This window comes from Eurypyga helias, unplaced genomic scaffold (assembly GCF_000690775.1).
Source record: "Eurypyga helias isolate BGI_N326 unplaced genomic scaffold, ASM69077v1 scaffold2451, whole genome shotgun sequence".
NCBI lineage: Eukaryota > Metazoa > Chordata > Aves > Eurypygiformes > Eurypygidae > Eurypyga > Eurypyga helias.
In genome coordinates, this window is record NW_010232571.1 from 937 (window position 1) to 25,148 (window position 24,212).

Below are 24,212 nucleotides of genomic sequence, written 5' to 3' on the forward strand. Positions count from 1 at the left end.
AACTTTCCAATAGGGAAGCGAAGAGATGAAGGGACAGAGAACATGTTTTTCAGCAAGATACACAAAATCTGCCAACAGATTTTATGGGAGGAGAAGGGTAGAGATTTTGAGAAAGAGTGCAAGAAATGGCAAAGGAGTTAAAAATATGTCTAGCAGAAGTAATCACTGTAATTAAGAGAATTGCTCAGCTGCATAAGGTCTTGCAGTTAGGAGACTTCTCATGTACATTTAAAAAAAGATGCTTAGTCTTCTACTGGCTGATTCACAGAAATGACCTCTCCCTGAGTTTATAGTCTTAAGTCCTTTACCTGTAGCTTCTCCAACAAATCCATGTTTTGTCTCTTCAGGTGACTGTTCGCTCTCTCCAGCTTCTCCAGGGGTTCACCTTCATCACAGGAATTCACATTTTCCTGCAGTTCATCCTGAAGAACATGGTACTCTACTTCGTAGGCATGGAGCTGTTTTGATATATCCATCTCAAACACCTGCCGTGAGAGAGAAAACAATTTTTAACTACAATACAGAGCACATACTCCACATGAATGTGTGGCTAAGAGGCAACTCTGCTTCATTTACATAACGTTTTTTCCTGTTCCTCTCAAAATAGTACTTTAAGGGGAAGTATACAGTAAGAGCATTTTAGCACCTGCAGTTCTGATTGCAGCCATAATACACCATAACTTCAGACTAAACTGGGTCATCACTTTTAGAATTACCAAATGCCATCTCTTGCTCAGATCTCTTGCTCATCTCTTGATCAGATGTATCAGCACAAAAGTCCTATTTAATCCAGGAATTTTATAATATGACAAAGTCTTATCATCGCTTTCTCAGGAATATTAAGAAGTTGAAGAATAAATTTTTAAATTCAAGTCTCACCAGCTTTTGGTGGAAGCAGGATCACGTAATGAGGAAAAATAACCCAGTAGTCAAAACTGGGTTATTTATTGACGCAAGTCAACCCTCAAAACTGGATCCCTTGACTCAAGTGCCCATTTATAGACTTCTGTAGAAAAACTCTTCATGGTTACAGTTTCCCTGAGCTCTGTCTCTGCGTGAAGATACACTGTTTTGTTACTGGGATGCTTTGGTGACAAAGCACAGTGAAGTCTATGGAACATCTAACAGTGATGGGACCATACAACACTTAGCTGTTTATACACCTAGTCACGGCCTCTCAGCTTCTGAAAGTTACCAAATAGCTTAGCTTAGGAAGGTTGGATGCCTGCAGTGATGCTAATTCTGTTCTTTGTTCGAGAGATCACAAACATTACACCAACAGAAGACACACATGGATCCCCCAGTAAAACAAGATCTGCATTATATACACATCTTCAGGTAATTCAAATGAGGTAAAACTTGAAATTACATATGGTGTTCAAGCTGGGCAAGTGCTATTTTCCTCTATGAAGCCACTCAGTCGATTCTTCATCTGTGTATTATAGTCCTGCATAACATCTACATATTTATTTCATAACCCACTGTAAGAGAACGATCCTGGGAATTACAATGCTGACAGCCAAAAAACTCCACCTGCAGCCAGCCTAGGCAGGAGCAATATGATATAGGTAGTCTATATGTGAATGCAGATCCAGAAGGCTGCTCAGCATGAGATCACATCACAGGCAAGCAGGGGACCTTCCTCTCAGAGCTAAGAGGAATCCACCTCCGCTCGGGCAACAGAACCCGTTCTTTACAGAATCAGACCTGGCCTTGTACAAAGCCACTTCTACCATGCTCACCACAGCATGACTGATCTGCAATCCACAGGACAAAGTGGACAATTTCTGATAGTATCAAAAACAATGAACTACCACCTCTATCTCTTCCAGAATCAGTGAGTTGTGAAAACAGACACTAAAGTGCCTGACACAGGTTTAGCGTGGCAATCACAATCAGTGCAACGAGGAAATGAAAATTTAAATATCGTCTAAAAATTAATTCTTAACTGACAGCTGAAACCTTCAAGCGTTAACCAAGCCACAGAAACACACTGGTGTTGACTACACTCCTGCACAGGGAGATAGTTTTCTAGAGCTCTCCTGTTACCTCCAAACTGCCACCCGAAGGGGGAAAGCTGCTCACAGGCTCACAGTGAAGGTATTAGGCTGAGGCTCATTCTCAGTTTGCAGTTTTGATGCAGACAAAGATGATGCATAGAGATGGAGAACCCAGCCACTTACAGTATTTCACAAGAAGCTTTTCCTATATCAGCTTCAGTAATTTTTATTTCTCTTCTAGTCTCACCTTTTGCCACGAGGTTGCAATGATACTGATGAAATGACATTGCTCCAGTCCTCCTTTCCTTCACCCAAAAAAGGCAGAGATCAATACTGAGGAGTTTTTACCTCTGGCACCAAACACCTGCCAGATGTGATCCCTCCAAAGACAGGGTTGAGGTGAGAAGGGGAAGTTGCAATAGGGCACCCTAAAAGTGAACCCCAGAAAGACAGCCACCCCATAACTGAACAGCAAAAGTTTGCTTGCCCCTGATTTTAATACAGATCATGAAAACAGGGCCTTGCCAAACTCTCAACTTGTAGGATTTTAAGTCAGAGGTGTAAGAAAAGTGCTTAAGGGGGTACCTGGCCCTGTGCAGCCAGAAGTTTGAAGGATCAGGAGGAGAAGTTGCTGTGATGCTGCCTCTTCCCACCATGCCAAGTTGTGCTTCTGTCACAAACTGTTGGATTGCTCACCCACTAGTGGGGAGCAACAGCTGGGCTTAGGTGTGGAAAATAGGCTACTTTTACCCTCCTGACAGTGATGTGAGATTTATAAGCAAAGTCATGTTTTCCCAATAGCTGGGGCACAAAAGAACCTTTGTACTAAAACTTGAGGTAGCAAATGAAAGTCTTGCTAAAATTGAAGTTCAAAACCCACTGAAATTAGCTCATATCCTATTTCTATACAAGTTACTGGGAAGAGGACTCCTTTGCATTTCAAACCACAAGAAACATACTGAGAAGACATTTCCATAGACTTTAGGCATGATTCTTTTAAAGTAAACTAAACTGGGGGGGAAAAAGTAAAGAGAAAAACAACCTTACCTGGGTAATAATTTTTTCCATCTGAGGCTGAGTCATATCTGGAATAGTGGTTTTAAGAAAGTCAACAATGTTCTCAAAACTCTCACATCCCATTACAGATGTTTCTTGACTGCTAAGTAGGCTCAGTGCTACTTTAAATATGACTTCCGTTCCTTGAAGAAAAATAATGTCTGGAAAAGAAAAATCATTAAAATATCTTGAAAATGAGAGATAAGGCCATTAGATAAACAGATAGATTTTGCTGGGATGTTTTTTTTTTTTAATCAATCATACTGCAGATCTATCAGTTCAGAAGTGCAATCTGTCTTATTTCAACATGAGGTTAAAGCATATAAAAGCATTTTCTGTCATCTTACAGATATAAGAGAACATTAAATAAAATATCTCATGCTTGCTATTTTGTGACGGTTATCTGCAACAATCATTTCATTGCTGTCTACTGTAGACTACAGACTGTTAACTAACTGCTAACTAAGTGCATCTATGACTGAAAAGCAATTGGGAAGTGGATCACAACACAACATACTGATATTCTACTGTTTTCTATAGGAAGAAGCTAGACCTTAAAAAACAATCATATAGATACCATAACCAATCATATTATTTTACAAAATCCATAGTAGTGATCACATAGGCTATAATTTATGTCCCAAATCCTTACTTTGAGGTACAATTACATGGATGTGAGGGGAAGGTCCGAGCTCTGCAGAAGCCATAGAATCATTTAGGTTGGAAAAGACCCTTTAGATCATCAAGTCCAACCCTTACCCTAACACTGCCAAGTCCACCACTAAACCATGTCCCTAAGCACCTCATCCACGTCTTAAATACCTCTAGGGACAGTGACTCCACCACCTCCGTGGGCAGTCTGTTCCAATGCTTAACAACCCTTCTGGTGAAATTTTTCCTAATATCCAATCTAAATCTCCCCTGGTACAACTTGAGGCCATTTCCTCTTGTCCTGTCACTTAGGAGAAGAGACCAACCCCCACCTCTCTGCAACCTCCTTTCAGGTAGTTGTAGAGAGCAATAAGATCTCCTCTGAGCCTCCTCTTCTCCAGGCTAAACAACCCCAGTTCTCTCAGCTGCTCCTCACAGGACTTGTGCTCCAGACCCTTCCCCAGCTCCGTTGCCCTTCTCTGGACATGTTCGAGCACCTCAGTGTCTTTCATGTAGTGAGTGGCCCAAAACTGAACACGGGATTCAAGATGCAGCCTCACCAGTGCCCAGTAGAGGGGAACAGTCACTTCCCTAGTCCTGCTGGCCACACTGTTCCTGATACAGGCCAGGATGCTGTTGGCCTTCTTGGCCACCTGGGCACACTGCTGGCTCATATTCAGCTGGCTGTCAACCAACATTCCCAGGTCCTTTTTCAATGGACAGCTTTCCAGACACTTGTCCCCAAGGCTGTAGCACTGCAGGGGGTGTTGTGACCCAAGTGCAGGACCCTGCAGTTGGCCTTGTTGAATCTCATACAGTTGGTCTCAGATCATGGATCCAGCCTGTCCAGATCCCTCTGAAAAGCTTTCCTACCCTCAGGCAGATCAACACTCCTGCCCAGCTTGGTGTTGTCTGCAAACTTACTGAGGGTGCACTCGGCCCCCCTCATCCAGATCACTGACAAAAATACGAAACAGAACTGGACCCAGTACTGATCCCTGGGGAATGCCACTTGTGACCGCCCTCCAACTGGATTTAACACTATTCACAACTCTTTGGACCTGGTCATCCAGCCAGCTTTTTATCCAGTGAAGAGCCTGCTCATCCAGGACATAAGCAGCCAGTTTCTCCAGGAGAATGCTGTGGGAAACCGTGTCAGAGGCTTTACTAAGTCAATAGACACAGACAGAAACTGAAAATTTGATTGCAGTTACTAAAAACTTAGTCTTGGTAGCAGTGATGGACTTCTCGTTACGGAGGTGAATGCAGCACATGAGCAGTTCAAATGATCCTCCTGTGCTGTTGGCTCTGTCACACCAACAAGGCCAAGGCTACGCAACTGAACAAACTCAACTTCTGACCCTGGTACTAAGTGGTCACCCTGGCCCTAACCCAGTATCACAGGGTAGCACCAGGACACTGGTGAAGCAGCCATCCCATACACAGCTCCTTAAAGTCTCCCTTCTCAAGTCTATGATGCACATTCCAGCTGCATAAATACAAGTATATAACTTGTGATGGGCAGACGTTAACCATCTCTTCTTGGTATGTGGCAGTGGTCCACAAGATACTGAAGATGAAGGAATCCAAAGCATTAGGAAGTAAAACAACATAGTGACTTTTGAACTTTAAAATGGGAACATGCCTTGCTCAGCTTATTTACAGAGAAATGAACACTGACCCCGTCCACCCTTAAAAAATTTGTTTTCCTAATTCAAAGCCTACTGAAGAAAAAAAACCAAACCAAAACCAAACCAAAACAAACAAAAAACCCACACAACAAAACACTCTTTAGCCCTGGAAAACAAAACAAAAAGGAAAAAAGAAAAAACCAAAACAACAAACCGAAACTCAAAATGCTTAAGTGTCCTGGAATTCAATAATCCCACTGGGAAAAAGATGTACCATTCACATGAATACCACTGAAAAATAGCTACAGCAGCCATTTGTTCAACCAAACAGCAGTCAAAAAAGCTTGCTGTAAAAGGAAAAAAACCCCCACCACTGAAATGGAGAAATCGTAAGGTAAAAAAAAAATTAAAAACCAAAATCAACCAACAAAACCCTTCTTACCCCCCAAACCACCACAGCAAACAAATTAAAAACCTAACACATTTAATAAAACATGAGACAAAAGTCAGGTTGAATTTCTTAAGAAAATACAAAAGGTGCCGTATTAAACCAGAAAAATTAAATGGGGAAAAAAAAAATCTGATTTAAGAGAAAGTACATGACACTTGCTCCTAACTCCTTGGTGCATATCTAAGCGCAGTGAGTTTTACATTAATAAATAAATTGAAAGAGGCAAGCTGCATTACTAGAGGGAAAAAAGGCAAGCTGCATTGCTAGAAATTTGATTAAACTGGCAGCTCTTCTTGATATAAAAGGAATACAAAAGCAAGTAACTTGACATGCTGATACTGTAAACACTACATGGAACAACCAACGTTTAAGCTTCTGTGCTAGATGTTATATGAAGAGGAGCATATAATGAAAAAAAAAAACCCACCTAAATGGTATGAGGCATACCAAGAATAGGAAACTGTTCAATATTTACATGAATACCTGAATGAGGCTTTAAGTCCACGTTTACTCCAATTTTTATTAGAAAGCACTTTAGAATCAGTTATTCAAAAATATAAAAAAAACCCAATGAAAACCAATGCATTCTCTTTTTCCCATTTTAAGTTCAATAAGATGAAATTTCTATAGACATAAACTGAATGCTTAATGCATAAAATACATTGGCACCAATAAACTTCCTGCTGTCCACACTTCAGATTTCTCTGAGCTAATAACAGCAGACATGCTTAATTGCTCAAGTCTGACGTTTCAAAGAATACATCTCAGTTTTCCTCTTTGAAAAGGAGATGACATCCCACCATGAAGAGCGTTGCTATGTGCCACCCACAACAGTCACCCCAAGTGTCCCCGATATGTACAAAACTACCCCCGAAGAGTTTCAAAACACAATGGACGACATTGTTCTGTTTATTATTGCAATAGAATCAACTTTCTTACCAAATACTCTGGCTACAAATCCTAATGGAAACTGTGATGCGAACAGTGTAAGAAACCACGGTGCAGCATAAAGACTGGGACTGATTTCATTTTCTTCAAGATGATTATACAGGTCTCTGTGATAATCATGAAGAAGCCTTGAGAGCTGATACATCTGAATCTACAGTGCATGAGGGGGTTGGAGGGGAAAGAAGCAGAAAAAGTTCAGCTTTACTCAGTTTTCCAAGCAATTCACATTTCACTCAAGGGAAATTAACTCCAGTACAGGTGGCACTGTACAATGAAGCTTAATTGTTGCCTAGGGCCTCGAGTGATATCTTCTCGCACATAAACAACCCACCCTTAATTAATTAAAACCAACACTGAAGTCAATAACAAAGAACAATTTGAACCTTATTATTAATGAAGTATCATTTCAGATTCACAGGCTTAAGGTAAGAAGAGAATGTATTCACCTAATTTTATCTACAAACCTGAACCTTCAGTCTTGCAGCAATGAAAGCAGAAATACCTCTTCCCAGATGCCAAAAATCTCCATTACAGAGCTGAACAATTTCTGTATAAATTTACCCATTTCAGATTTCCCTCTTTGAATCTTGGCCATATTTTTACAACATTCCTATGCTACAATCATCGCTTCAGACAGCCTCTGTACCCACAGAGTACGTTAGATACAGTGGGTCAGAAGAGGTGTATACCACATACATATTTGCCAGCACACAACCCACACACAAGTGGTCCAGAGAAATCTAAGATACTGATGCAAAAAGTGGCATATGCAACCTGTAAAAGGTTGCAAAGCAAAGCAGTTAAAAGTTGGTTTTCATCGCTAAAAATATCACTCTGTGGCAAATGATTTTCTTGAGATTTAGATAGTTTATATTCCACAGTAAGACATATCTTGATTAGCTGTCAGGTCCAATTTTGCTGTCAACAGTGCCTTATGCTTAAGGTGAATCCATTCCTCAATAAGAAAATGGCTTATTTGATCCAGCTGCTTTCCCACTTTTAGTGGTCATGATTCGTCCTGACCAAAAACTGACTTCACCTGAAACTATCTGTCAGTCAGCAGCGTCCACAAGCAGACAGATCACATCTCATTTAGGCAAATTAGCTAAACTCGTGCACGCATTTGAGTCCTTGCTTTAATTGCCAAAGATTAGAAATTAGAAATTAGAATAGTACCACAGAGGCAGTAAACTGATTAGATGAGTTCACTATGAGATAAAGATCTAGATTACTACTTTTTCCAGACAAAAATTAAAAATATATGTCAAATAAGTTTTCATTATCCTAAAGGAACATCCAACATTTTTCTTCTACAGGACAGAAGCTAATTCTGCAGATGAGCTTACTTGTGATTCAGTACTGTAAATGCAAACGAATTTGCAAGTGCTCTACTCCCATGAAAAAACAAAGCAGAGGTTAGGCTTCAGTGGGACCCTCTAAGTCACCTTCAATAGCCTAGTTTGTCTTGAGCAGACAAAACGTGTACTTTGCTGCCTAGGAGCAAACTGTGGGGAAAGAGAGGTCATTTCATTTAAAGGGTGAACAGTGCTACAAGCGGTAAACCTTCTCAAACTTAAGAAGTGTTCTTCCCCAAGACTTTCTGACAATGAAAGTTTCAGACTCATTTAAAACAAAAGGTGAAATCTTGCATATCTAAATGCTCTCAAACCATCAGATGTTACTGAATGTCTGCAACTGCAGTATAACAAATACTAAGAGAGCATTTTCTAGGGGAAAAAAAAAAATCCCACAACAATAGATTTATCACACTTTGAACACCACTGGTTCAAAATATATGGGGGGTGGGGGCAGGGTGGGACAGGGAAGAAGCAGAACAATATTCTTTATGGCTGCTCACCCTTAACTCATCACAACAAAATTATTATAGTGTACTTACATCCACAGTAAAACACTCCTCTGTGTTCAAGGCCAGGCTGGATGAGGCTTTGAGCAACCTGGTCTAGTGGAAGGTGTCCCTGCCCATGGCAGGGGGGTTGGAACTGGATGGTCTTTAACACCTCTTCCAACCCCCAGTCTATGATTTGTAGAATAGGCACATACAGTTTCTTTAACTACAATCTGTTCTGTTGTTCATTTGCCAAATAAACATCTAAAGTGACTGGTCATGAAAAGTGGACTGAAACTCCCTCTAAGTTTTTACTTAATTATAAGTGTTTACTATGAAGAGAGCGTGGAAAAAAAAAATAGACTTTTCTATCTGCCTCTTAGTTTTCTCTTTCTCCGCTGTGGATTACAAGCTTTAACTCAGCAGTGGTACAATCTGTTATAATATTAGGGCCTTATAGCATGCAGTTATTTAAGTCTGTGGACAGTTACTTCTCAAGGTTAAAGGTTTCTCAATCCTGAAACCCTGAAGCGTATACAGATCTGAAAGGTTCTGTCTCCTTCCCAAGCAGCCTTTAACCACTTTGCTTTGCAACCTTTTACAGGCTGTATAGCAGCACTTTTTGCATCTATAGCTATCTGTTAGGAGACTAATATTGCAGAGCATGCATCGTTTCATAAGAAAACTAAATGATTAAAAATTCATCTGTTTGCTCTGTGTTGAGGGTGATGGGGTAGAGGACCATGAGAGAAGAAAGGTGAAGCAGAGCAGCTGCAAGTACAAGGGCCTGTGGAGTTCACTGACTGGCCACTGGATGTCACTAGCGGTTTGACTTGGAGTTACAAGAGAAAAATCTACATCCAAGTGCTTATGGACTGAAGAAAAACAAAATCAAATTTATTTTTAATCTCGACCTCTACAGATGTATGCATACTTTTTTTGGCATAAGGAAGAGAGAGAAGTGAGGAATAGAAAAGGAAGAGCAAAATAGCAGAGAAAGCAGAGTTTCCAAACAGATGATGGTGATGTGTGACAGGAAAAGTCTGCAAGTTTTGAACTTCTCTGTTTGCAAATTCAGTCAGAGGGGTTTGACATTAACATTTCCATGCACCTCACAACCTCTAAAACATCACAAGAAGCTTTGTAAGACTTTGGAGAACATGAGAAACCTCTAAGAACTCAACTCTCATTTAAAACTCTGGTTTGCTTTAGGAGAAGGACTGACTTACCTGTAGTGACATCATGTCTGGCCTGTACTGTTTACGGAAGCCGAGGTCATACATGAGGAATTTCAGCATTTCAAAGGCCTGTTCCTCACTCATATGTAGAAGCAGCACCCCAGCTACAAAGCTTATACCTTGACAATAACCCACTTCTTTGTCCAGCAAAGAGTATGCTTTCAGGAGATTAAAGAGTGATAGCTGCCCTGCTCCCAGGTGGGCAGAAAAGTAAGGATGCGTAGGGAATGTCCGTCCTGATGTAAAGAGAGTAGTTGATATTAAATTCTTCTCATTAAAAAGAGAAAAAAAACCCCACAACCCACAGATCCATTTGACAATGAGCACTTCTCATTTCCCAGAGACCTCTTCTCTTTGCTTTCATATCCAAGTTTATTTTAGTCAGATCAATCCATAATTTACCACTGATTTTAGACTGTATCCATTGGGCTCATTTCATATTCTTGTCTGCACAGAACTTGCAGAAGCGACTACTTGATTTTTCTAACAGATGCAGAAGAGCATAAATACAAACAGCATAACCTAAGAAATCATAACCTAAGAGGAGGCTCCGGGGAGACCTTACAGAACCTTCCAGTACCTGAAGGGGCTACAAGGAAGCTGGGGGGGACTTTTTACAAGGGCCTGTAGTGACAGGACAAGGGGGAATGGGTTTAAATTGAAAGTGGGGAGGTTTAGATTAGATATCAGGAAGAAATTCTTCATGGAGAGGGTGGTGAGGCACGGGAACAGGTTGCCCAGAGAAGCTGTGGATGCCCCATCCCTGGAAGTGTTCAAGGCCAGGCTGGATGAGGCTTTAAGCAACCTGGTCCAGTGCAAGGTGTCCCTGCCCATGGCAGGGGGGTTGGAACTAGATGATCCTTAAGGTCCCTTCCAACCCAAACCATGCTATGATTCTATGATCATTAGCTTAGAGGACACTGAGTAGCAGACTCAGAATGTATCCTGACAACATAGGAAGTGGTGCTGATATAGCAGCATCTATCTCCAGCAACAGCTTCCATTAAGAATGGTATGTTTCTACTCAGACACATGAAACGAGTCAGAATAATCTCCCAGCTACAAACAGACGTACCTAGATCTACAAGGATGGCGTGCTGTTGAGCGGTCAGTTGTTTCAGAAGTTCTTTGTAAGAGATGTCAGGAGGCTGCTGCTTGTTCGGCAGTCTGTGTCTGACTCGATGTTGCACAGCCAAAAACTGCCAAATTTCCCCCCGACGACTTTTTGGTACACCTGCAGGTCAGACAAAAAAACAAGAGGCCTAAGCAGGGTCATATTTTAATGCTACAAGACAAGTATTTACTTTGTCATAATCTTGCCTGTCATAACCTTTGTTTGTCATAATCTTTGTTTGTCATAATCTTGTCTGAACAACTCTGGAGAATCCCTTACAGTTAGCCAGCTTCAGAAGTTGCACACTCTGCAGTGTATTCCCTCAGTGGCCACAATTCACTCCCACAAACTAAACATTAACCACAAACTTAGGGTAATTACACTGAGCAGTACGTTGGCCAACTGAGGTTCAGGTATCACTTGTTTTGCCACCTCTGAGCTGTTAGCCTCCAACAGGAAAAGATGCACGACACACACAGAATGCAGACTGTCCTGTTTAGAAAGGCTGAGCTAAATTCAGAGGTGTAAAATACTGGGAGGTGCCCCTTCTCTTCCCCTTCCCAAAAGGGGCTCATGTCAGTCCATAGGCTTGGACAAACATGAACATATTACAAAATACTCAGTTCAAACCTAAAAGCATTAATGCTGCATACCAAAGGAAGGACACAGAACCACTGATATTGAAAGACAACATTTCTCTCAAGTCAGCCAAGCATCTGTGTAAGGGTAAACTAAATTAAAATACTACTTTCAGACTTTCACACATATCACCCCCCCAACTCTCTAAATCAACCTTTGAAAGTCAAAATAAATTGTCAATTTAGCTAAAACTTTCCAGGCAAATAATTATTTAATAAGAATACAAATTATAAAACCCATTATCTTTGTTCCCAAGTCTGAACTACAGTCCACCAGCAGATGACAGGGCAGCAAGGAAAGATGTTTGCTGCCAGTCTTCTGCAGGTCACTAACAGGAACTGCTTTATTGCTACTATGATTTTCTTTAGTAGGAATTTAAATTTCCTTTCTGTACCACAGAGGGAGTACACCAAAATATTGTTTTTCAGCATCTGTAATACAGACATGAGATTATCACAGTGGTGCAATCTGACTATCTATCTGCATTATATTAACAAGGTCCTCTGGTTCCCCTGCGGGCCTACAGCTAGGCCACAGGAAGACCTACTTCAAGCTAAAACCCCCAGCATTTTACTCGAGGAAACAAAATACTAAAAGACCGTAGTCCAGACGCCACAAGATGTGGTCTTTCTGACTCTCTGAAACTTGGCTGTGATACCAACTTCTTGTTGTGATACTTGGTTGTGTTTTGGGCACACTCCACTGCTCCACAACAGATGTTATGGTCCTGAGTTCTCAGTAAGTAAAATCAGAGCATGTGAAACTTAGTGTCAATTGGATAGGAGCCACAGCGCAGAAACCAGAAGGTCACAGTGTTAGCTGCAGAACCCCAAGTTCCACGTTCGATGTAATAATACATGGGCACAAGATGCTATTTTCAGGAGTATGACTACAGACTTTTCTGCATTGCTGACACTGTAAGCTGTGGACAGAGCAGAATCTGTTTTCTGTTTGGCAGCAGGAAGTGGGTGCATTTGCAAAAAGAAGGCAATTTTTTTCATGATTTTGTGCTACTGGAAAAAGTGTACTGCTGGCAGATTTCCTTCAGTATCAAAAGGCAACCAAAAAAAAAAAATCTTCAGACTTCACAGTTAAAAGCCATCCTACATAAATACCTTCTTTCAAAGTGGAATGAATATCTTCCATGTCACATCGGATTTTGGCTCTGCAGTTCAGTAACTTCTTATCCCACACATTTATGGCGTCTTTCTGACATGTACCAACTTCTTCATAGTCCAGTTTAACTTTTCTTGATTGGAGCTCATCTCTGCTTGCTAGAGCACAGAACACAAAGGAAGAGTACACGGTAAACCAGAGCATCAGAAAAATTATAAGAGGCGTTACATATGCAAAACCCGTTCAAGTTAGATACATCTATCTGATAACCTGAGCAGGGAGGGATATATACACCTTCTACAATTCATCAGTTAATAGCTGAGATGGGGCCGGTCTTTTGTCACCAGATGCTGCAGGTAACAATTTAACTCCTATGACTAGGCCGTGAACATTAGTAATACCTGAAGCACATGAAAACAGTTTTTAAGGCTTGGGTCAAATAGAAAAGCCCGCTCAACACAGTCAACGTCACCACATCTGCTGCTTCTTTCAACTGCAAAAACACCTTCACTCATTTTTCTCTTGTTTATATTGAGCATTACAATTGTCTTAGTATGGAAAATCCAAACATATGAATGTTTATGTTAGAGATTTAGGTAAACAAGCTAGGCAAGTCTTTTAAACTTGTCTGCCACACATGTCTCAGTTTTAACATGTCCCTTAAGAGAGTCATAAGAGCTCTTGGCACTGCTACCTGACATCATCACGCTGACTAGCAGTAAAGAGAATGAACCAACATGAACCATGTTCAGAAAGGCACATTTGTGCTGAAGCACAGAACTCATGTTGCTGCATACTTTAAGGGTTTGCTGTATAGGACAACGTCGCACAAGATACTTATTTTCAGAGGACTCACTGTTTCTGAAAGAAAGCTGCAGAGTTAGTCTGGAATTTCATGGAGGAGCAGCTTTCATTTCGATCACTGAGAAATGTATTGTGGCTATTTCATTATACATGATATGCCTGCAGAAAAACACTCCAATTCCTCATGCTACTGGTGTAAGAAAATGGAACCAAGACCTGAATGTGTCTTATTTTAAAGGAACAGGTTTAGTTAGGACTGAATTGTACATTTCACAGCATGACCTCTGAAAGCTGCATTTGAGTTTATCCCAAATTTGCCTTTATCTGCGTGCAGCACTTGCTCCTTGCAGAAGACTCCTTCCTCTGACAGATGTACCCACCTCCCCGCCACCATCTCCAGGAGAAAGCAAACTCTCACTACGTTATTATACAACCTGCAAAACAATACAATCAGTTCCTTCGCCTGATCAGCACACTTGGGATACAGCCAATATTGGATCAATCCATAAGCATAGGTGTCAACTGATCTGTATGTGACACCAGTGAGACCATACCTATTCAAGACTACGGGGAGCCTTGCAGTAGGAACTATTAGGCAAGGTGCAGTACACTTCCACAAAAACATGATCTCACCACAAGAATTTGCAGTCCAATCAGGGCAATTATAAAACCTACGCTATTCTTTGTACGACTTCATTTGAGAATGCTCATTCACATAAGCAGTGTGCAACAGACTTAAGACAACAGTAACGTATTTCAACAGACTTCGGAATTAAGCGCATGGGTTATCGTTCACTGAACGGTGCTCTGGCTCTGCAGTTAACCCTACTCAAAGCCAGCAACCTTGGCTGTTGATTGTACTTGCCCTACCTCCTATGCCAACCTGGGCTGCCCGCAATCATCCTTGTTAACATCTTTCCTAATCATTGCTAGGTGACCTGCTACCTTTTGCAGTTCTTCTATTTCTAGGTGACCTACTGGGAAAAGTAGCTTTTTTTTGCTCAGGAAAAAAAAAAAAGCGAGTTTGTGCAAGTCACAGAACTTACCTTCTGTAAAACAAAGAGCTAATAGTATTCAAGTCTCCTCGACAGCAAAAAGAACAGGAAAAGAGGTTCTATTAATATTTTGCAAATAAAAATCAACAAAACATTAACAGAAAACCACTGAAAACTATTCCATAGCAATTCCAGTCTTAAACCAGGCATACACAGCTGAACAAATTCATAGTTAGGAACCTGGCTTCAAGTAGAGAAATGGCCTCATTTCTGTTATTACATTTGCCATTCCCGAGATCCACATTTAATTGTAGGCTAGGATGCCAACCATTGCCCAAAACCACCACTGATTTGGAATATATCAGTTCTACACATAGTCTATGATTCTATGACTCTGCATATAGCCTTGTCCATGATATGGCCCGTGTTACAGCAGCCTACAAGAAAGAATCCTAGAGACAGGCATTCAGATAGTTCACTTTTCACCCTCTGGATTCTAGCTAGCCAGAGTACCAGTTTCAGTATTTACGAACCTGCATACAAGAATAGCGACATGCTACTTGGAGCACAAACCAGTATGTGGGCTGGCAGATGGGTGCTAGTTTGGAGTCTCCACTGCTAACCACTCCTGTTTTCACCATGAATGCTGAGGCAGGCAGAACTTACTTCTTAGTAAGTATCAGTTACAGAATGGAAATAACCTCCAACCAAGTCTTAAGGATCTGGACCAATTAAACAGTTTTCAGTACCTTGACCCATGCAGGGAGGGTACAGAAAAGAGTTTGTCCCTCAGCAGCTGATATTACCAGAAGGAGTAACATGAACTTAATCACTACAGTGGATGTCCAGCTTCTCCACCCCACAACAGCAGACTGACCATTTGCTAAAACAACAATCTAAGATTTTGGCTGAAGTTAAAACAGACTTCTCTGCAGATGTTCCCTATGAATCTAGGAGTTTTCACAGAAGGTAGTGTGTGTCAGCAGGGAGACAAGCTGTTGAGAGGGCGCACAGAGAAACATGCCAAATGTGTAGGAAACACATTCCGAGTTGTATACTTCAGGGACATGGAAAGACTTCTGTCCTGCTGTTTATCTCTCCTCCTCCTGCCTTCTCAGTAAGTAGCACTAAGGAAGGAAAAAGAGTTAATCGATCTTAACAAGATCTTTATCCTTTGTTTGAAGAATCAGACTGCCATATAGTGAGGTTATACACCATACAGGAGAAGATGAGAGCAGCAGCTGCAGAGAGGACATTTGAAATTTTCAACTTGCACCAATAGCTACTAGTCTATTATACTGAAGAACTTCTCTATGCCAGGATTGACACTGCATCCTGTGTTTTACTTGTGCAAATCCTGACCAGTCATAATAAAATACCTCAGGCAGTAGCTCAGGCAGCTGACAAGTCAGCATGGCCAACTTCAGATCCCTCAGTAACAGACCTCAACTTTCAGTGTACAGTGCTCATCTTCTGAAAAAAGAACTTTTTGACGTACCTCAAGAGCCAGTTGCTCAAAAATCACATTTGGGTTCAAATATTTATAAATTACCACTATGATGTGGTTAATGAAGGACAGAAAGCCTGGACAGAAATGTCATGTGATGCAAAGGACTGAAACGAGACACAGAAGGTAAGATTTACCATTCCTAAGTGTTCACACAGCATCTGCTCTCCTGACTCCAAATCAGAATTCCTAGACTTCATCACCTAGAACACAGACTGTAGCAACCTTTGTCTAACACGCACTAAAAAGGGAAAAGTTATCACTTTCTTCTTTAACTAAGGTGACCTGTTAAGAGTTGGCAGGTGGACAGAGAACATAGCAGACTGTGATAGGACTGGGCGAACACATTTCTTACTAGCATTGTTAACCAAAAAGCTACAGAACCACAGCTCTGTTTGAGGGACCCAATACCAGTACACAGTTTTCAGCTTCAGGCAGCAGTACTTGTAATAGTTTTTAGGGGTATTTTCTAAATAGCTAACCTTCCAGCTTCTGGTTTTCTTTTTCCATTCGAAGTAACAAAATTTGTTGATGGATGGCTTTTCTCCACAGACTTTGTAGTTCTTCTGAGTTTTTCCTCTCTCCAGTTTTATCTGGACCATCCTCATTTTGCAATACTAGAACAAGAGGGTCCTCCTCCAAGGGTGGAGCAAGAGGGGATAATGGTAACAATTCACTTCCATCATGACCATCTGCAAAGAATCAGAAAGCTATTACAGGAAACTCAGATTGTTCGACACATCCCAAAAATCTCAGTCACAGCAGAACAAAAATAGCTGTCTTCCACATTCAGCAGTGAAGAGCTGATTGCAAAGATAGAGAAAATGCAGTTCAAAAGTAGAAAACTGTTAAAGTGTTTTATTTAAATTAAATAACATTTTATTTAAATTAAATATAGCTAAATAAAGGGTCACCCAGTATTTCAATCATTTCCACTGCTCTCTCCCTCTAGAGTTGCAAAGAGGCATTTATCATTCATGTCTCCTTTACAGCTGAGCTTGTTTACTGCTGTGATTTACCACAGGCTCTATAATAAAAGCAGCTTTTTCCATCTGCTAAGGTGCATATATAGGCAGTGCTATAGGACTTGATGGTCACTACATACAGAATTTGCCATTTACCTACAATTGTGAATTCTGCCAACAGGACTATATCAACATAGCAGGATTTCAGGTATTTCAGAGGTTTCTACCTTAAATGACCTAAAGCTATAAGAATGATTAACACACTTAACAGGTGCTATATGCAGTACAAGGACAAGGCAGAAAAATTACAATTTTCTGCAAACACTATTATTATGTAAGCAGGCTAAAGTAAAAATGTGCTCTTAAAGAGGGTATCTGTGTCAGCAAGAGACAGTTCTTCATTTCCTTGCTACCAGTGCAGCCAGATAGCAATTTATTTGATTCTGATGACAGAATCCTCTGTTCAAAGCAACAAAGACCTAAAGCCAACTGAGCACGACTGATCTCCAGTGAGGTTCTAGCAAGAATATTCTATCAAGCTGACTCCCTTCTCCCTTTTATATTTTCATATGTTGCAGTTCACTATAGTAATAACTATTCAGTAACAACTGCTTGTTTATTTTCTTTAAAAGCACACACAGACCTGGATGCTGCATCTTGGAAGGAGATTTATTCATAGGTGAAGCTACCTGCAGGAATATTCGCCGCCGCCAGGAGATGCGGCGAGGTGTGAGCGTGGCACCCACAGCATTTAGAGATTCACTGCTGCAGACAGTTGATGTTCTTTTCTTTCCCTCCCCATCACTGAAGGAAAGAAAAAGCAGATGGTGTAATCAGTCAGCCATCTTTGAAGGATAAAAAAAAACCCCAAAACTTTATTAATTCTAATGTGCAACCAAACCTGCAGAAGCATTTGCTGGGAAGCTTTAGAAGGCAAAGCATGCTGTGCTTGAGCTTCACCTTGAATACATTAGTGCCCAATTTTCTTGTAACGCAGTGCTGTGAAGTTTGCACTATGTATCACCAGAAGGAATCCATAGCATTCATAAAGTGTTCAGCTGGAAGCTCAGAATAAAAGGGAACCTATCTGAAAAGCTAAGAGAAAAACGTGGTAACATTTAGCCTCTAACAGAGCAATAGGCTTTCCTTTGCCGTAGATTAGTCTAACAAGGGTAATCTGATGTAATACCCCTAAAAGCAGACATTGCTTTAGCAGAGTACAGTGCTCCATTTAGTGCCATTTGAAATGGCACGATGAGCTCACAGGTGAGTAATTGGAGGCAATGTTCTGGGCCTTCTCCTGCAGGCTCTTCCCATGCTTCAAAAGTGGACACTGCACTTGCACAGAGATGAGATTTAGATTGGATATCAGGAGGAAGTTCTTCACAGTGAGAGTGGTGAGGCCTGATGTAAAGCACGGGTAGGCCCTGGCCTGCAAGGCCCTGAGCCATCATCCGCAGCTGACCTTCACTCAAGCCTCATCCCATCAAGAATTTCCACGCTACCATCCCTAAAAAGGGACAGATGAAAGGAAAGCCCAGCAGGTTAAGTGTTCACTATGTTTGCAGTGGTAAGCTAGTTGCAGATGATCGCAGTTTGCCAGCTACAGTGGGTCTCCCCACATCTGGCTTACACAGAAGGAGAGATCTTCATGGGCGGCAGACTACTTCTTACTGAAGTTCCAGCTATACCAGTCTACATCAGTCTAGATCAGCACTTTTCACATCCAATACTCTGTGCTGAATGATAATCCACCAAGCTAGAATTGGCCTTTTTGGTGATCAAAGGTGTCCCTGGGCTAATGATCGACAACGGCTCCCTGACATCTGTAAGCTGCAGTGAGCAAACCGGACTCACTATCATGCACAGGTATCAGCCCCTGCTTCCATATCCTCGCAGAGAAATAATTGTGTCTTCAGGTTCACCTGCCCAGCACTACCCCTGCTCTCCTCTAACAAGGCTGGGAGCCCTGGATAAGAGAGAGTCCGAATTATTTGCTACTCCCAATTTAGATTCTCCAGTGCCTCAGTTCCCGATGGGTCACACCATTAGTGGTGGTCTCGGCAGAGCCTCTTGTTGCACTAACCAAAACAGCAACAGAAAAACCTGTGACAATAACCCGCGGCTAACTCTTACACAGTCTTTGGTGGTGGGGTAACCATCTCTTATGCTAGCTAAACACAGACTGCAAAACTGGGTTTGAATCTAGAGCTGCTGTTTTCCAAAGGTATTTCAGTTCAACAACTCTTGGAAATAAGGTATTGATTTCAGATATATGAATCTTTATAACTCATGTTTCTATAAATAACTAACAAAACTACTTCTCACTGTTTTGGGTCTTACATATCACAGGTTAGAACACAAAAACGAAGTTATTCCATGGTTTACTTAAGCTATGTAACAAGGGAATGAAAAATTCCTTTTACTGCTATGTACAAAAATCTACGTCCAGCTACGGTGCCCCTAAACGTGCTGATAGTCCTAAAAATACTGTTCAATTTACAGCGGTAAAATTTACAGGGAAGTCAGAATAAGAAGGTGGCTATTTTAGGGTATGGAACAAAGTTGTTTACACCACTTCAGTCTCAGAGTGTACAGTGGGATCGATTAGTCACATCTGCTACCTCACGAAGCGTGCAAATTATACAGTTCCGAGGACCTGTATTTTTGTTGTTAGACCCTCTCTCCCAAAACTGCCCTGCCATTTTCAGCAACTAACATTAATCACCTCCTCTTTCAAAGAGCTGTCTGATGAGTAATTAGAGGAGAACTTCTGAAAATCTCATGCACACACCTGGCCATATTCAATGGAACGCAAAGGCACCTGTGAAAACACCAGCTGTCTTTCTGTGCTTCATCTGGGGGATTTTGTACCATCTCAACCTCCAAATTGGAAAGTAGGTCAAGCTGATTCACTTGCTACTTAGAGCAATCAAGAAAAGCTGAAATGAAAGCAAACTGAGGAAAAATGCAAACCTTGGCACGAGCAGCAACAGTATTTATTCTTGAGTCAGTTGGCTTGCATGGACTCAAGTGCAAAATAAGGTAAGTATTGTGTAAAGAGTTCACAAGAAATGGGGTAGCTTTATGGTTCTTTTTTTTTTTAATATCAGCCTTTGGGAGCATTTTAAAAAACAGTTTTGGGAAGAGATCTGGATAATTGAAAGCAAGCAATATGCAGGTTTGTAATCTGAACAAGTCTGACAGCACAGTGAACAGGATGATGCTGTGGTGAAACTGAGTTGCAGTTACCCGAGATAAAAAGCTTAGATGATCAGTCCTCTGTACTCTGGGGTACCAGGGTTATCCCTTGTAACAGCTTAAGAATGAAAGTACAGACTGAAATATTTGAGGCATTTTACTGAATTCATAGCTTTTCACTTTTTATTGCATACGAGCTGATGAATGCATTTTGGTTTCTGTGTTGGGTCAGAAGCACAGGCTAAGTAGCCTTAAGGAGAGCCATTACTCTTCAAACTGAACTGTGATGGATTTGTCTTTATATGGAGTATCACACTGTTACTATTTTCCAGAGCTGCACACGAGGTATGTTAAGTGATTAAAATAGGAAGAGTAAGTACAGTAAACTGGAAATTATCCATTTTGTGGAATTTCTCTACTGAATTATTTGGCTGTGCCCTTTCATATGTCTGTTTTACCAAGCTGAAATATTCTGATGTAGAAGCTGTACCATAATGTAGTTGCAATTTTAAAAAATAATAAAAGTAAAGTTTTTTTTTAAAAAATAAATCAGTTCTTGCAGTCATGTCCTAGTTTGCAGTTCAGTTCTTAAATATCTCTTCTGCAGATAGTTAAGATTTGATATACTGCCATCCCTTAATTTGCAGCACATGGTCTCAGGCGCATTTCAACTTGCTCAGTTGTTGGCAGGTTGCGGGACAGGAACTTGTAGAAAGTAGTTGTGTTTTCTTCTTCTTGGTGGCTATGTCAATGTATAACCCAAGAAATATTCATCTTCTGCCTTGCCCCAGTGTCTAGGCTCTATAATCCATAGTTTATAGAGCAGGGATAAATTTCCTGAGTCTGAGGTAGCAACTTTTTCTTAAAAATGGAAAATGTCATTAAAAACTTGAATTAATGACTGGACTATTTCTGCTAGTTGACCTTGCAACATGTTTCCCATGTAGATGTTTAAGATGATGTGTTGTCAGAACAGGGTCTTTTCTTAAGAATTCTTAAGAATTTTTGCCATGAATGTTTGAGGTTCAAATGACAGGAAAGTTGTGAAAGTCTCTGTTTCCCCAGGTTGGGAGGCAGGGAAAACCCTGCTCTGCTTTTCAGTAGCAATGAATGAATGCCATTTATGAAGTTGTTGTTGTTGTTCTTTTGGGGCTCTTAGTTTCTCTGCTCACATTAATAAACCTCTTCATTCTGCAGGGAGCCGATAGCTGATGGTCACATATGTACTTTTTCTTTACCCCCACCCTGTTTGAAGAAAATGTAGGAGGTGTTGCTGGCCAGTCTGAGCAGAGCACCTACCTGCCTGCCTGTTAAAATCCACAGCTACATGAAAACCTGAAGCAATCTGATTTCTTGGAAATATGAACAATAGGGAAGCCAGATAATCGAGTTTAGGTATGAGAGATGGTAAAGTCTAGCAACTGCACACTGTACAACTCCTGTTTCAAGGCAGGGAATATGTAATTGAGTTAACTCATCTAGTTGTTGGAGACACTACCATTTTCCTCTGACTTCTTCCTGCTTTTACTCCGTAGGGTATTGTTTCACACCTTCAGATTTGATGTTAGGCTAGGGCTTGTCTGTCTGTCATGAAGTGAGGAAACATTCTTTGCTCCCTTTCTAGACTGCCTTTCCTTTCTGGCTGCATGCTGTACACCAAGTACAGATTAGAGGCCAGAAAGAGAAACTTTAACTGTCAGCGAAATCAAGGTAGGATACACTGTGCATAAGGAGATGATACATACTTTGTATTTATTCTAACCTATGTATTACTAAAGATGACTAACCCAAGCTGTACCTTAAAGACACCTTCAGGTCAACTGCCTCTCACATCAGTTTGTGTGTTTATGTAATTTCTTACAATCTACCCCAAAATGGAGATGACAAACTACTCTGTGTTTATTGAAACTGCACTCCACAAGGTGAAATAATTTCTTCAGGCACCCCGAAAAACTTCCACACCCATCTCACACAACTGAAATCCCCACGCATTAGAGCCCTAACACACCCAGAATTCAGATCTCATCAACACTTGTTTTGGGTAAGAATGCAATCTACTGTTATTTTTCCTGGTAGAAACAGTCACAAAAGCATCATGGAACTAGATAATCTTTAAGGTCCCTTCCAACCCAAACCATTCTGTGATTCTACAACTCCACAGGTTTCTGTTGGGAACAATTAGGGGGGAGCCACAGTCAGAGATGAGGAGTACCAGAAACACAAGTAGTGTGAAGGACAGACTGATGAAGGAAAAAGGAAATTGTCATGGAAAGAACAGAAATAGAACGGCCATCAACTGGCAAAAAACCATCATGAAGTTCAAAACTATGGCTCCGCTCCACCTTATTCACTACAGGCCTACTTCAGAAAAGTAACCCATACGCAGTTTCCTCAAGCACCCTCCCAAAGAGCCAATTATTCTTACAATAAAAAGAAGTGTGACTTCCACTCAGATACTCAGTCTTTCACACCGACGTCAGAGAGTTGTTCTTGTATCTTTGCTTCTTCCCCACTCCTTTTCAATAGCAAGTTATTTTCCGATTCTCTCTAAACATCTCACAGCTAGTATGACCCAGCGAACTTGGCGTTTCCCCTTCCTCATGCACAAGCATCTCACATTAGTACTGCACTCTCTTCACACTGCTCTTTTATTTTCACATGCCAGTGATCACAGCAACACATGCTGGTGTGTACGCAGCAAAGAAAGCATTAAATTGGCGTGACACTCCTAAAAAACCCACTGCATTTCAAGTGACAAACCAACGCAACAGATCTGCAACACCCCGACAGAAACAGGTCTCAGCTAGTAGATGTCAGCAGACAAGCCCTTATTTTTTAACAGGCCTTTTTGGCCAAAAGAGCCTGCTTGCCCATTTGCATCAGGTACTTAGGAAGTCTGTTAGAAACGCAGGAGCACAAGGCAGGGTGTGAGAGAACTGCACTAGGAATCCTCTTGTTAAGCTGGTGGCACTGAAGAACTAGGCAGGAGACAACGCTCTCACCTCCTGGAGAGGTCACTTTCTGAGTGCTGGAGCAACCTTCCTGAGCCCTGGTAAAAGCTTTTCAGGAAAGAAGGGGCAGAGACAGAGGAGGGGAGACCAGGTGACGCAGATTCACTCTCACTGAGAGCACGCCGAACCCCAACAATAGGGCTGTGCAGGTAACAAGAGAACATAGCAGATGGGTCAGCATGAATTCAGATACAACAACAAAACATCCAGATTAAAGATATTGGCCAAGCATCTCGTTTTGGTTTACAGTAACTTAAGTTTCCCAGAAGATAAAATGTACCAAGTGTACTACTGGGCAGTTTCCCTGATGATTCTGATTTTGCTGTTACACCCAATTTCTTTTAAGAAACACTTCCATGACATTGAAACAAGTAAACCACCTTATTTCTTTAGCCTTTTTTATTCTCAAAGAAAATTCAGAAGAAGAATCTCTGAAATGTTCAGGAAATATCCTTAGAAACCTGCTTCCAATCTCTTGCTCTTGTAAATAACATGCATTGCTACAACACATTAGAAAGCAGAGATTTTTTAAATGCAATATTCTTGGATAAATTACTGTGAAGTGTTTAAATCAAGATAGAAAGTCGTCCTACAGAGTTAATCATTACTTAATAATAGCAACAAGTTGGGAAGGGGGACGGGGGGACGCACATGACATAAAAAATTAATTCAGTTTCTTTTACTTCATTTTTTAGTAATCCTCAACAGGGGACAAGGAGAAACCCCAGCCCAGAACCAAGTTGTTACAAATTGTTTTGACTGAAAAGCTGCTGATGATGCCACTTAATCAGTGACTTCTTAAAAGTTATTACAAAGAAGTGAAGTCAGCAAGTCCCTCAGTTTGAACTGTCAGGGTTTCCTGTTTGCACACAAATTGGTCAGTGGAAAAAAAAAAACCCACACAACCAAAGTTTCTCTCAGTAAAAAAAACATATTTATCTCTTCAGAAACACAGTGTAACAAAGCTGTTTCAAGGCTAGTTTCTTAACCTTCATCCCTTCCTTTATCTTCAATAGAAAAATCTTTTTTGCCTTTCCCT

The 24,212-nt window shown here is 41.0% G+C and overlaps 1 protein-coding gene across 1 annotated transcript in view; it reads right to left on the minus strand.

Annotated features, from left to right (window-relative positions):
* Nucleotides 1-249: 249 nt before the first annotated feature.
* Nucleotides 250-24,212, minus strand: part of TBC1D4 (TBC1 domain family, member 4) — a 49,395-nt gene continuing 25,432 nt past the window's right edge. The window contains exons 11-20 of the mRNA XM_010161420.1: nt 23,165-23,314; nt 17,605-17,765; nt 16,479-16,688; nt 14,976-14,978; nt 12,690-12,848; nt 10,897-11,055; nt 9,813-10,057; nt 6,729-6,888; nt 3,048-3,217; nt 250-485 (exon numbers count right to left, since the gene is read on the minus strand). Coding sequence (XP_010159722.1) covers nt 288-485; nt 3,048-3,217; nt 6,729-6,888; nt 9,813-10,057; nt 10,897-11,055; nt 12,690-12,848; nt 14,976-14,978; nt 16,479-16,688; nt 17,605-17,765; nt 23,165-23,314 — 1,615 coding nt within the window. The 3' untranslated portion in view covers nt 250-287. The remainder of the gene's footprint in view (nt 486-3,047; nt 3,218-6,728; nt 6,889-9,812; nt 10,058-10,896; nt 11,056-12,689; nt 12,849-14,975; nt 14,979-16,478; nt 16,689-17,604; nt 17,766-23,164; nt 23,315-24,212) is intronic.